This window comes from Palaemon carinicauda, chromosome 30, assembly GCF_036898095.1.
Source record: "Palaemon carinicauda isolate YSFRI2023 chromosome 30, ASM3689809v2, whole genome shotgun sequence".
Taxonomy (NCBI): domain Eukaryota; kingdom Metazoa; phylum Arthropoda; class Malacostraca; order Decapoda; family Palaemonidae; genus Palaemon; species Palaemon carinicauda.
In genome coordinates, this window is record NC_090754.1 from 10,901,182 (window position 1) to 10,915,985 (window position 14,804).

The window sequence follows — 14,804 nt, forward strand, 5'->3', positions numbered from 1 at the left end:
TTTGTGTGAAAGACATGTAGTTTTTTATATCGCAGTTTAATTTAGAGATCCATGTGATTGGGGATCTGAATCCTGAGTTAAATTAGAATAGGGATATTTGGTGTGTGATTCGTTGTGAATTGAATTCGAATTGTCACTATTTTCAGTTTGTTAATAAGTCCGGTGTGGACTTTGTGCTTGAAGAGCACGTGTTACATTACCAAGAGTCAGCCTTGTTTTTCATTAAGTCGTGTGAATGCTTAAGAATGTTGTTTGTCTTGTATCAGAGTTTATTTTTGTAATAAAATTGTAAATTTTGTCGCTGTATTTTAGTTAACTCCTGGAAGGTTTTGGGAATCTTGCCTCTTCAAGGACTTGCGATCCGCCCAGTACATCGGGCAGATTTAATAAACTGGTGAAAATCACAACAGTTTTGTTAGTAAGGATTGTTCGTAAGTTTTTTTGTTTTTTTTCATTTGCAAGCCATAATTCCTCCATTGGAGAATTATTATTTTTTTGTTTTTAAATTCTGATCTATAGTTGCTGACCTAGCCTGTAATTGATTGTGTTTGGACTGTTCTTTTGGATTGCTCAACCGTTGATGACATGGCCGGTTAATTACAATTAAGGATGATGATAATGAAAATGACAACGATTATGACCACCACTAATTGACTGTTCAGTTCAGTTGACTGGAACTGAATATAGTTCCGTTTGCCCAGAGAATGGTGGCTGTGCCAAGAAGGACTGATCTGTTTGTGTACGGAGACAGTTTCGCCATTAATAAATATACAATTATAAACATATTTGGTTGTGGTACATCTTAGTTTCAAGCTTTCATATTTTTCTCTGGGTTTATGTGAATGTGGCATTTTTATTCATTTTGTATGTTGAGCTATTCTTTTTTGTTAAGTGTATGATTAGTAATAAGTGTGATTTTTTTAGCTGTGTTCAGTTTTAAGAAATATAGTTTTAAGGTTATGCTTTGTTTTTATGTCCTTTTTTTTTCAAGAGTCCCGCTGCTGATAACGTAAGGGTAAAGTTTGTATTGAAGAGACTATTGTCAGTAAGTAAGATTCAAGGGTGTGGGGGCTGTTGTTGTGATATCCCGCCACATTATTTTGGCACCGAACAGGGACAATAGAGGTGGGACTGGAAGCTGGACTCTTTGACGGACACAATTGGGATTGAAAATTAGATTTAAGGTTGATGAAAATGGAAGAACAACTAAAGGTATTAAGGGAGGAATTGTGGTTGGTTAGAAAACGTGAGGAGAAGTTGTCCGTAGAGAAAGAGAAATTTTTGCTCGAGAATAAGAGGCTGAGTTGTAAGAATGAGGAGATGCAAAGGAAACTGAGAGAACTTAGGGGAACTGTAGAGAGAGTGGAAGAGGATGTTGAGATGAGGATGAAAGAGAATGAGGAATGAATGGAGAAACGAATGGAAGCTATGATGGGGCAAGTAATAGGAATGATGAAAACGTTCATGGGTGAAGGTGCAGGCGGAGGAGTGGCTTCTGCTTCAGGTAATGGGTTGATAGTGGAACAGAAGGATAAGGTAAGTGATAATGGGGAAGATAGTGACAGTGAGATTGAAGTTAAAAGAATTAGGCATAGTAAGAATGAACAAAAATGTGATAGGAAGAATGAGAAAAAGGTAAAAGTAATATGAAGAGGGAAAAGAAGAAAGGTTAGGATGGGAATGAGGATGATCATGAATGGGTGAAAGTAGTAAGTAAGGAAAAGGGTAAGAAGGTAATTGTTAAGGATAAAAATTTAAGTGTTGAATTGGATTCATTATATTCGAATGAGGAAGAAGGAAACAAGAAGGGATTAGGCAGTGGAGATAGTAGAGAGAATGAAGGTGAAGAAGTATGTAAAACAGTGTTTCTGAGAGAGGTACCAAGGTATGAAAGGTTTAATGAACATAGCATTAGGGGTGTGTATGACCTTTTTAGGGAATATGAAAAGTTTTGTCAGGCTAAGTATGGTGATAGTAAGAGAGTTTGGGCTAGGGAGTTGGGAGAATATTTGTCAGGATATTTGTTGACGATGTATGGGGTCATAATGAATGGAGGAGATGTTGAATATGAAAGTGTAAAAAAGAGAATAATTAAGCTGGTAAAATGTATGATAGGTAGTGTTAGGTATAAGCGGAAAAATGGTTTTGATGAGGTACGGATGAATGTGAGTGAATGAATATCGATGTATGTATTGGGTACAGCACCAGAGAATGAGTTCGAGTATATTAATTTAAAACAGAAGGAGAAAATGTGGTGGACTAGAGAGAGATTGACGTAGGATGATATTTTAGAGATAGTTGAGGATTACGAGTTGGCTAGGTGTATGAAAGAAAGTAAATATGTGAAAATGAGAACTGAAATGGAGGAAAGTGTGCCAAAATGTGTTAGTTTTAGAGATGTTGTTATGAGAGGACCGATGAGGGTAGCTGATAGTGTAGTAGATAGAAGTGTTAGGGCGAGTAATGTTGGAATACCTGTAAGGACAAATGAAGAGTTTAGGCAAGGGAATCAGATTCGGAGAGATAGGAGTGCTAGTGCACAGCGAGGTAGGTCAGGTAGTTGTGTCCGTGAAGAGAAGTGTTATAGGTGTGGGAAAGTAGGGCATAAAAAGAATGAGTGTAGATGGGCGTTAGGAGCATGTTTCGGGTGTGGAGAGACAGGGCATCGTATTAGTGAGTGTAAGAAAGAGAAAGTGGACAAGTGTTATCAGTGGGGTATGACTGGGCATATAGCGAGGGGATGTAGGAGTAATCGTAGGAATGTGATTTGAGGCAATTGTGGTCAGAATGGGCAACATGCAAGGATGTGTAGAGAGCAGCTTGCTAAATGTACTGAATGTGGTGTAGATGGGCATATAGCTAGGGTTTGTAGGAAGAAGGGATTAGGCCAGCCAGGATGTTCTGGAAAATAGGTAGTCAGAGGGTTCAACTGGGTGAGTCCTGTGTGTGTGGAAGGAATAGGATCAATGTTCGTGAGAATGGTGTGAATAAATGGTTGGGAATGAGAAAATATGAACTTAGCATGCATGAGAAGTTAGAGCTAGAAAATAAACAATTAGTATTAGTTGAATAAAGGAAAAAGAGGCATTTGAAATTTTTAAGTGAGAAGAAAGTACATGGAAAATTTATAGGTATATGTAGGAATCCGAATATGCATGACACGGGTGTAAATGTACAGGTGAACATGGAAGATAAATGTGTTAATACAGATGAATCATGGCTGAGAATGAAAGATACCTATAGTGTGTGCAGTTTTTCGTTAGATGATATAAAAGAAATTATGACGATTGCAAGAATGAGAACACGAGAATGATTAGTATGAAGGATTCTTTTATTAAAGTACAAAATGGTTTGGATGAAATGGATGTATTGTTGACAGAAATAAATGAGATTATAGGGTCAGATGATAGTTAGGTAGATGTGATAGTGCATGATATATTTGATGATAGGAGTATAGATGAGAGTGGGAATAGGACATTGAATGATAGTGATATGGAAGAAGGGAATAAGATATTATATGAAGGCCCAGTTACTCAAAGCAGAGGTCCTTATCCCGACTGCGATTGGGTTATGAAAAAAATTAGGTATGTGGGTATGTTTTGTGTAAGGCGGATTTGGCAAAGTAAGGTAGAAGGAATATGGAGGAATATTTTTTTTTTGCCAAATTCAAAGAGAGAGAGAGAGAGAGAGAGAGAGAGAGAGAGAGAGAGAGAGAGAGAGAGAGAGAGAGAGAGAGAGAGAGAGAGAGAGAGAGAGAGAGAGAGAGAGAGAGAGAGAGAGAGAACATTTGCTGCGAGTTTGAACTTTTTAAGTTCTACCAATTAAACTTCCGGATTAAGGAGATCATTCCAAAAGTTTGTCATAGCTGGAGTTAAACTTCTAAAATACTGAGTTGTATTGAGCCTCATGATTTAGAGGCCTAACGATTAGAATTAACTGCATACCTAGTATAACTAATCAGGTGGTACTGTCTGCGAAGACCTGAATGTAAAGGGGGTGAGAGTTATGAAAAAATCTTATGCAACCTTCATAATGAACTAATTGAACAATGGTGCCAAAAATAAATATCTAAATCAGGAATAAGAAACTCAATACATCATGAGTTCCTGTCCAACAAATCAAGATGAGAATCAGCAGCTGAACACCAGAAAGGAAAACAATACTCGAAACAAGGTAGAATATAAGAATTAAAACACTTCTTCAGAGTAGACTGATCATCGAAAATCTTTAAAGATTTTGTCAATAAGCGAATCTTTTGTGCAATTGAAGAAGAAACACACCTAATGCGTTTCTCAAAAGTAAACTTCTTGAGAATAACACCTAAAATTTCGAAGAAACATTATCAATAATGAGGTCCGGGAATTGAGGAGCAACTGTTTTGTGGGGATTTGACTTCATGCCTCAACTTCATACTATGCAATTATTTTAACTAGATCTCTATCAAGGGATTTAGCATCCCCATATCTACATTCCTGAGATTGAATTGATGCAAAGAGTTTACTCTATTCTGCTTATGCAACGAGTTAGTTTTCTAGGTCAAACCACATCTCATATTTATATAGTGTGAAAAGTAATAGGCCAAGAACACTACCCTGAGGAACACCAGATATCACATTCCTATACTCACAATGGTGACCATTAACAACTGTTTACGGCATATTATATAGAAATTCAGGAGTGAGGCTAAGATAAGACACATCCTCCCCCAACTGATTGAGTTTGAAAATAAAGGCATTAGGATTAAGAGTTAAAGGCAGCACTAATATCAAGGCCAATCATACGAACATTCTGAACACAATCAAGAGATTTCTGTACAGTATTAGAGATTGTATGAAGGGTATCAAATGCTCCAAGACCTTTACGAAAGCCAATGGCAAAACCCTGGAACAGATGATTCACTTTCTCAAATTTATTTAGACATTTTACCAAAAGACGTTCAAAAACTTTAGATAATAGGGGAGTTATAGAAATTGGACGGTTAGTCGGTCAGACTTGAGCTTCCACAAGCAATTTATCATATTAGAGTAACATTACCAATTCTCCAACAAGTGCTAACTTGCTAACTTGCACAAAATATCAGATAACTTTGGAGGTAAGAAATCTGCAGTTTTTATAAAAAAGATAAAGGAAAAATACCATTTGTATCTTCACCCCCATAAGCATCAAGGACAATCAAGAAAACTTAAATTACAAAGAGAAAGGAGCTATAAACACTTTTGTTTGATGGAGTAATCTAATTCACAGAGGTTTTGATGATATTTATTAGAAATCTTGAAATGTAATAAAGGGCCCTGCCAGTATCAATAACGTTCCATGTCACTGGCTAGTCTCAATGATATCTTCTTCTTAGTATAGTTAATGACACAATGTATGTTGCATATTTTCCATTTCTGTAAGAAGGCTGATTGCATTGTTTAATAGATTTCAATGAAAGATCAGCCGCTATCATCCTCATGAGCATGGGAGACTGGCTCAGGGCTTGATAGATTTCCATGAAATATCAGATCAGATTTTCCCTCTGTGTGAAGGAGGCTGAGCGTATGATTTGATATATTTCAATGAAATATCAGTTCCAAAGGTCCCATTAAGCACGGAATGCTGGGATAAAGCTTGATAGATTTCTATGAAAAAATAAATAGACCCTATTTTCTGTTTGTGTAAAGGAAGATGAACGCATGGTTTGATAGATTTTTGTGGAAAAAAAAAATAAATAAAAAAAAAAAAAAAAAAAAAAAAAAAAACAGACCTTACTATCCCCTTGAATGAGGGAGGCTAAACACACTATTTGATAGATTTAAATGAAAAATCAGAGCCTACTACTCATTTGTGTGAGAGAGGCTGAGTACTGCGTTTCATATATTCTATTGACAAATCAGACTTTAAAGTCCCCTCGTCAAAGGGAAGCTGGATCATCGCCTGATAGATTTCAATAAAAAAATTAAACCCCCATGTCCCTTTGAGTAAGTGAGGGTGAGCATACAGTTTGATAGATATCCATGAAAAATGAGACCCTATAGTCCCCTTAAATAAGGGACGGTGGAGCACAACTCATTAAATATCAATAAAAAACTAGACCCCTATGTTCTCCTTGAGTAAGGGAGGCTGATGTTCGATTTGATATATTTCAGTGAAAAATCATATCATGCTGTCCCTCTGAGTAAGGTGGATTAGCGCACAGTTTGATAGATTTCAATGAAAAAAAACGTCCATAATGATCCTTGAGTAAGGAAGGATGAGGACACCCAGTAATAAATTTAATTTAGAATGGCACCTTAAATACATCTCTAAAAATGACACCTTACGGTGCCCTTGAGTAAGGGAGGCTGGCTAACGGCTTGATAAGTTTAAATGAAAAATTAGACCCAGTGGTCTAGTTCAGTAACACAGTCTACCTAAAAACTTGATAGATATCAAAGAAAATTAAAACCTGCCGGTTAATTTGAGAAAGGAAGACTGAGAGCACGGCTTGATAGATTTCAATGAAAAATCAAACCCTACTGTCTCTTTCAGTAAGGGAGGCAGATCCCAAGTTTTGATAGATTTAAGTGACAAATCAGACCTTACAGTTCCTTTGTACATGAGAGGTTAGACTCACGGTTTGATCGATTCCAATGAAAACCCAGATGCTATTGTCCCATTGAGGAAGAAAGGCTTTGCTCATGATTTGATAGATTTCAATGTAAACCTATATGCTACTGTCTTGTTGAGTAAGAGAGGCTGGGCTCATGCCTTAATATTTTATTGAAAAATGTGACCCTAATGTCTAATTAATCAAGGATGAATGGGCTCATGGCTTGATAGATTTCAATGAAAAATCCAACCACACTATGCACTAGAGTAAGGGTGAGGCCACGTTGGATGCAAAAAGCATCGAACTACAGGCCTTGGGTGGCAGATCAATAACAATGTGACACTTAATTACACCAACAAGGTCAACCCTCTATGCATCACACTTAGCAGTTGCAGGTTTCCTACTGTGCTAGTATGTAATTATTTGATGGAGAATAGTGAGGTCTTGGGTGAAGACGATAATAACCACTGCAGTATTATAAAGCATATTTCATCGTTCAGTGGCAAATACATATGATCGAGCCTTCCCCTCTGCCCAGTACACAAACATAAAACACATTTCGTTTCAAATTGTCACGGGAACCTATTCCTTTCTACTTCTACGTTCAAAACTTCCAGTTTGGCTTAGAAATAAGGGAGGCTGGGCTTAGGACTTGATAGATTTTAAGGAAAAATCAGACCATACTGTCATCTTTTGCTAGTCTTCTCACGAGACTACGCGATGTTTCATCGATTTCTGAAGGTGTTAGTTCCTAGCATTAGCTGATCTTCGTAATACAATACATATTAATAACAGTGTTAAAAACTCGTTTGTATATATATATATATATATATATATATATATATATATATATATATATATATATATATATATATATATATATATATATATATATATACATAGATATATATATATATATATATATATATATATATATATATATATATATATATATATATATATATATATACATATATATACATATATATACATATATTTATATATATATATATATATATATATATATATATATATATATATATATATATATATATATATATATATATATATATATACAGAGAGAGAGAGAGAGAGAGAGAGAGAGAGAGAGAGAGAGAGAGAGAGAGGAGAGAGAGAGAGAGAGAGAGGGACTGGGAAAAATACAGAAAATCTAAAAGATGGAGCACAGAAATTTTTGCATATATGATTAAAGAATATATTTAATGCAAATACTATTTAATGCTGGAAGTAAAAGAGACAGAGATTTTTCATGAATTTCTTCATATTTGAAGCAATTATAGTGCCGGGTATGCGAGAGATAGAGGTTCTCTAATTTTTTACATTTGTTTTTTAAGCCTGAATTCTATTATTCCCAGCAATGTATCAAAAGGCTTGTGTCATACGCACTTATTCATAAAATGTGCTGTCATATAAAAGAGACTAGCTATATAAATTTTAAAATACACTTTTTTCTTTTCTCTGTTCATTAAAATCATGAATCCAAGCTCTATTATATAGCGTATTATCCAGTAGATAATTTCAATATAAAGCAATTTGTTACTCAAATGCGATAGCGTCATGTTTGCTAGGAAGGATCAATTAGCCTGAGTGAGGAGATATAAGAGGTTGGACGTTTCCGGTGTAACCATGAATCGTTTTGTCGCTCTGACCTGCTGCCCAAGTCATGCCTCTACCTCGATACTCACTGTTTTCGTTGTGGCCGAACCCTAAAGCCTCACATACACGTATAGTTTTAACTGAAAGGTCGATTAAAGATACCAGATTTATCTGGTTTCTTCAGGCTGTTTGACCATGTATATTGGCATTTTGAGCTGAAGGCAGGCTGGAAAGACGATTGGGAGAAGGGAGGCGAAAGTAAAAAATCTAGCCCTCCATTCTCTTGAATTGAAAGTCAATATGCATGCGCATGGGGGTGCCTACAGGCCTGCTGTAGGTGCAACAAAAACCGTCATACTGTGAACATATAATTTGAATCCCTCCATCGCTGATGAAATGGCCGTGTTCTGAAAAGATATGGGATTTTCTTCTGAATTTATCCTTCTTTATAGGGGACACCAATCACATAGGAAAATTAAAAGTAATGAAGATTCTAGGTTTTATGAAGTTGCTAATAAGGATATAAAAGTAATCATTTATTTACATTGAAAAAATACACTATTTACAAAAAATAAATATGTTCTATAAAAATTACAACACTTTGAAAGAATTTACATAAAATCAAAACTAATCACTGTAAATATTAAGTCTGAGCAAAACTTAGATTAATTAAGACAAATATGTTACACTCTAAAATTTATTTAATCACATGACTCGAAATATCATATGTGAATAAACCTTAAACTAAGTTAAAAGAAATGATATTTATGAAAATTATAATATCCCTTGTTTCACTTGAAACTAAATTTTACGCCCAATTTAGGTTTGATGGTTAATCAAAATAGACAATAAGATCACTATATAAATACCTTTCAAGTTTCTACAGGACCAGTTACAAAAACTCTAAGATAGTTTGTATAAATACTCATTATGTTTACAAAAACCCATCATACCAAAACTGATATTTCACTGAACATAATTAAAACAATAAACTGAGCTAGTACGAGAGGCGTGTGAGAGAGAGAGGGAGAGATGGCTATGACTTAAGGCTGGAATTCTCTATCTGATCTATGCATCCATTGGGTTGCTTGTATAAGGCTCAGCTACTTCCAGAATATTTTAGGCCCGAGATCTGGAAGATTAGGAGTTGGCCTAAGGGTGCCACAGCTATCAACTATCACGTATCGAACAGGAGGAAAAAAATCTGCTGCTCGGCAACTCTTTCTCATCTCCTCCACCCACCCAGCACTCTCAAAAATAAAAGAATAGATAAACCTAACACTAGGGTTTTTGACAATCTTCCAAAACATGTGCCCCAATATAAAAATTGAGCATTTTTTTCTCAAACATAATGCAATATCTCAAAAAAAAATACAGAAAAACCTTTACATAAGCCCTTGTTCACATCTCAAAAGGATCAAAGAGCACTATCAAAAAGATTAACCCTGGATAGGTACGCTACTCGGACACCCCTTTAAGGGTATACTCGGTCGCGCGCGACCCCGACGCAAAACAAAATTCTTGAAAAATCTGTTTTTGCAGTAACCTCCTTTTTTTTTTTTGCCAAAAAAAAAATCAATGAATGCTTAAAACTACTGTAAAAATAAATACTACTCATCTGCAGAAAAAACTATTTATTATAAATATTTAAAAAAAATTAAGTAGAAAAAAAGACCTTACATAAAAATTCATAAAAAAAAATTATACATATATACACAAATCCTTTTAGAAATTGATTCTTGAATGTTCAGGACACATCTTGATGTATTTTGGATGAAGCTGGACCCATGGAGGGGAAGATCTGAAATGAGATAAAAAGGGTAACTTTTTTTGGCCAAAATAAATTGTCCAAATTTCATGAATTTTTTTGGGTACCCAAATGAAATAGGAAGTGGCTAATTTTTTCAGGGAATAAACATATGTTATCCTAAAATAGAAATATGTAAAAAAAATCTTCATTATTTCTTTTAAATTTTATTACATTTATATCAGGGGCCATATCTAAAGGTCATTTTTTGAGTACTTAGAAATTTCGTAAAAAAATACATATATCTAATATATAATATGATATTTATGCAGGTAAAAATATACCAAAATATCACAAATTCTATAGGGAACAGGAATATATAAAGATAAGGCAACTTACGCTTCGGATATGTCCACAAAATGGCCGCCAACCACACTGACTCAGACTCCCTAATCTGCCCCCTGAAATGTATGAAGGGTATGTCAATTTCAAGGTGTTATTTACTAATCTAATTATTCTTGGATATGCATAAAAAATGTATGGTGGGTTGCTGGATGATTGTCGATTATTTTACGACTATAAAATTAGAATTCTGACACCCAAAAAAATGTTTGAAGGGAAATAAAATCGAAAAAAAAATTGTAAAACAATATAATATTTTAGCTAAAAAAATTTGATGATATTCAATCAAAAAAGAAGTAAACAGAATTTTCATGTTGTAACTTACCAATAACGCTGCGTTATAGTTTGGACAGACGCTACAGTTTGGACAGAAGACACTCAGGTGGATCAAACAAACAGGACTGTTGCACCGGAGACACGCAGTGTTTGTCTTGCGGTCGTCCCTAGGTAGGCAGCTGTGACAGCGAATCCTTTTAGGGAGTTTTATGTGGCCAACAGCAATTTGAGGTCTTGGTGGTTCCCGCTCAGGTATCTTGAAAGTATCCACCATGACTTGATGGAGTCCCTTCGACGAACTGTGTGACGTTAGATACCGATGTATTGCCTGGGGAGCACATAACTCGTAGGCGATATCTCTGAGGAACGTTCGCCTTAGCATTGTCTTGGCGAAGGGCAAGCGCGTATAGAGAATATAACAATTTACCATCATTATATTCAATATCCCGTAAAAGAGAGTCAGAGGCCAGCGTCGTGACTTACGAATATAACTAGATGTAGAACACATCTGGTCGAATGTGTCTACACCTCCCTTGGTCGCATTATAAAACATCTGAATGTCGGTCTTCCTTTTTTCGACTTCAGACGGATCATGATGCAGGGAACTCAACAGCATCACCTTCTTAGTCCTACTAATTTTCTGACACTATACAGTTAGATTGTGTTCGTAATTGAACACTGCCACTGAGTCCTTTGGGGGAAGCACCTTCTCCATAGGTTCCTTAGGAATATAAGGCTTTTAGAGAATGGTGCCACACAAATGCATGTCCTTATCCAAGAGTGGCAAAGCGAGCGGTAGCGTCGTGAAAAGGTGCCACAAGACTAGACGTAAAAACTTCTCCAAGCGTCGATCCTCTTGGTATCTGGACAGTGTCCTTCCCCAAGTAGGCAATCGCATTACAAATGTAATGGGTATCGGCATCACACGCCAATACAATCTTGATACCATACCTAGAAGAAGGGAAATAGAATTAGTAACTAATAAGGGAAAAAAGATAAAAAAAAAATACACAATATACAATTATATTACTAATCAATATAGTAATAATAATAATAATAATAATAATAATAATAATAATAATAATAATAATAATAAATATATAAGAAAAACATCTACAAATACGAAAGAGAAATTAAGAGATAATTAAATCACTGATAATTATTGTAATGAAAATTATGATAATAATAATAATAATAATAATAATAATAATAATAATAATAATAATAATATTTTTTATTATTATTATTATTATTATTACACAATAACATTATTTACAAATACGAAAGATAAATTATCAGATAGATAAATGACCAAGTTATACATAGATAGAGATAGATAGAGATAGAATAGATGATATATTATATTTTAGATGCATAAATCATATAGCAAGTTCTTTACTTCACAATATATATATATATATATATATATATATATATATATATATATATATATATATATATATATATATATATATATATATATATATATATATATATATATATATATATATATATATATATATATATATATATATATATATATAAATATATATATATATACATAAATATATATATATATATATATATATATATATATATATATATATATATATATATATATATATATATATATAATAAATAAACATTTTTTAAAAAAATACAAAACAATAATAACATGTGCAAATATAAAAAAACAAAGAAATCTACTTAGCAGGTTTATTTGGAATGTACATCTTGAATGGACAGTGCCCCCGGAAAGGGACAAGCTGTTCATCCACAGTCAGATGTGGTCCTGGGCTATAATTGCTTCGACAATTGGTCACCACGTGATCGAAGAGTTTTCTAATGGGTGCGAGGCGATCCATTTTCACCCTCTCTGCTCTGGTGGCCGAATCATCGAAGCGAAGAACCCTCACCAACAGGGTGAAATGACGCTCGTTCATTGTACATCTGTACAAAGGATTTCCCTCTGTGAGGTTCCACATGTCCCATGTCGGTGTATGGTTCTCCGACCGCACTGCCATCATTATTAGGATGCCAATAAACGCCTTCAGTTCCCTCAGGTCAATGTCCCTGAGGGCAATGTTGCCCCTTTGATGGTAATGACTCCTCAATAGGGCAAGGCGTTCATTAGAATGCAAAAAAACCTCGGCTAGCATGCGGTCGTTCAAAAAGAGTGAGAAAATGTCGGACACTTTGCTCGCTTCCAACGTGAGAAAAGTGGGACCCCCAGGCTCAATCCTTGGTGTGAACATAAGGGGGAGGGTGGGATTTCGGTCTCTATGCCAAACAGTACCGTCGCGACTTTCAAACGATTCAGCATCTATCTGGGTGATTGCCGTCCCCATGGCTGCCTGTAGCTCCCCCCTTCTCCTCTTTTTGCTTTTCTCCTCCACTGGCGTGAGCTGAGGTACCGTTGCTGGGGGCTGACCACGTGAAGTAGATGGCACAGGAGTTGTTATTGTGCTGGCTGGGACAACAACAGAACCAGAAGCCCCAACCCCCTCTTCCTCCCCCACATAGTCGTCGGCTTCTCCATCTCCATTGCCTAAGCCGATAATTTCAGGATTAGGGGTCACCTCCTGTTCCTGCCTGACCTCCTGCTCCAACTCATCAATATTGACATATTCATCGTCAGTGACGTCATCGATCTCCAATGCATCATCCACATCGCTATCTAACTGCTCTAAGAGCTGATTTATGGCATCCAAGCCCAATGCTTCTCTCTTGCTCGCCATTTTGATAACTGCAAAGAATTAGAAAAAATTAGAAATACGCATTCGATGAAAAATGGATCCCCTACCAATATATCTAAGGCAAAAAACAATGTCATGCATGGGTAGCCAGATTGTTTAGACATACTTTCCAACACTAAAAAAATATGAGTTTGTTGACACTATTTGCCAATTTCTTACGGTAAAATGACTTAGCAAAAAAATGAAAAAAAAAAAAAAACAGAAGGGGCATTCGACGAGAAATGGAAACGTGCTAATACAAGGCATCTCAGAAAAAATAAAATTTCATCCACGTGGTAGGCAAACCATCAAGGCACACTTTCCGACAAATAAACATCTAAATGAATCATTACTCTGTGATAGTTCCTTACTACGTAGTAATTTTGAAAGAAATGGGGAAAAACGAAAAAGTGGCAATCGCAGGAAAATCGAACACATACCTATATATACGCCATATCTGGCTAAAAACAAGGTAGGCATGGGTAGCCAGATAATTTAGAAACACTTTCCAACACTATAAAAATATAAGCTTTGCGACACTATTTGCCAATTTCTTACGGTAACATGACTAAGCAAAAAAATGCAAAACAAATAAAAAGGGGGCACTCGATGAAAAATGGCAACATGCTAATGGGGGGCATTTCAGAAAAAAAAAATTTCATCCACGTGGTAGGCAAACCATCAAGGCACACTTTCCGACAAAAAAAACATCTAAATGAATCATTACTCTGTGATAGTTCCTTACTACGTAGTAATTTTGAAAGAAATAGGAAAAAACCAAAAAGTGGCAATCGCAGGAAAATCGAACACATACCTATATATACGCCTTATCTGGCTAAAAAAAAAGATAGGCATGGGTAGCCAGATCATCTAGAAACACTTTCCAACACTATAAAAATATAAGTATTGCGACACTATTTGCCAATTTCTTACGGTAACATGACTAAGCAAAAAAATGCAAAACCAATAAAAAGGGGCACTCGATGAAAAATGGCAACGTGCTAATGGGGGGAATTTCAGAAAAAAAAATTTCATCCACGTGGAAGGCAAACCATCAAGGTACATTTTCCGACAAATAAACATCTAAATGAATCATTACTCAGTGATAGTTCCTTACTACGTAGTAATTTTGAAAGGAATGGGAAAAAACAAAAAAAGTGGCAATCGCAGGAAAATCGAACACATACCTATGCCATATCTGGCTAAAAAAAAAGATAAGCATGGGTAGCCAGATCATCTAAAAACACTTTCCAATGCTAAAAAAGTAAAAGTTTTACGACATTATTTGCCAATTTCTTACGGTAACATGACTAAGCAAAAAAATGCAAAACAAATAAAAAGGGGCACTCGTGGAAAAATGGAAAACATTCTAATATACGGCATCTCAGATAAAAAATAATTAATCCACGTGGTAGCCCTACCATCGAGACACACTTTCCAACAAATAAACATGAAA

The 14,804-nt window shown here is 35.4% G+C and overlaps 1 protein-coding gene across 1 annotated transcript in view; it reads left to right on the plus strand.

Annotated features, from left to right (window-relative positions):
* Positions 1-1,452: 1,452 nt before the first annotated feature.
* The window catches only part of LOC137623386 (uncharacterized), a 109,107-nt gene continuing 95,755 nt past the window's right edge, over positions 1,453-14,804 (plus strand). Inside the window, exon 1 of the mRNA XM_068354220.1 lies at positions 1,453-1,635. Coding sequence (XP_068210321.1) covers positions 1,453-1,635 — 183 coding nt within the window. The remainder of the gene's footprint in view (positions 1,636-14,804) is intronic.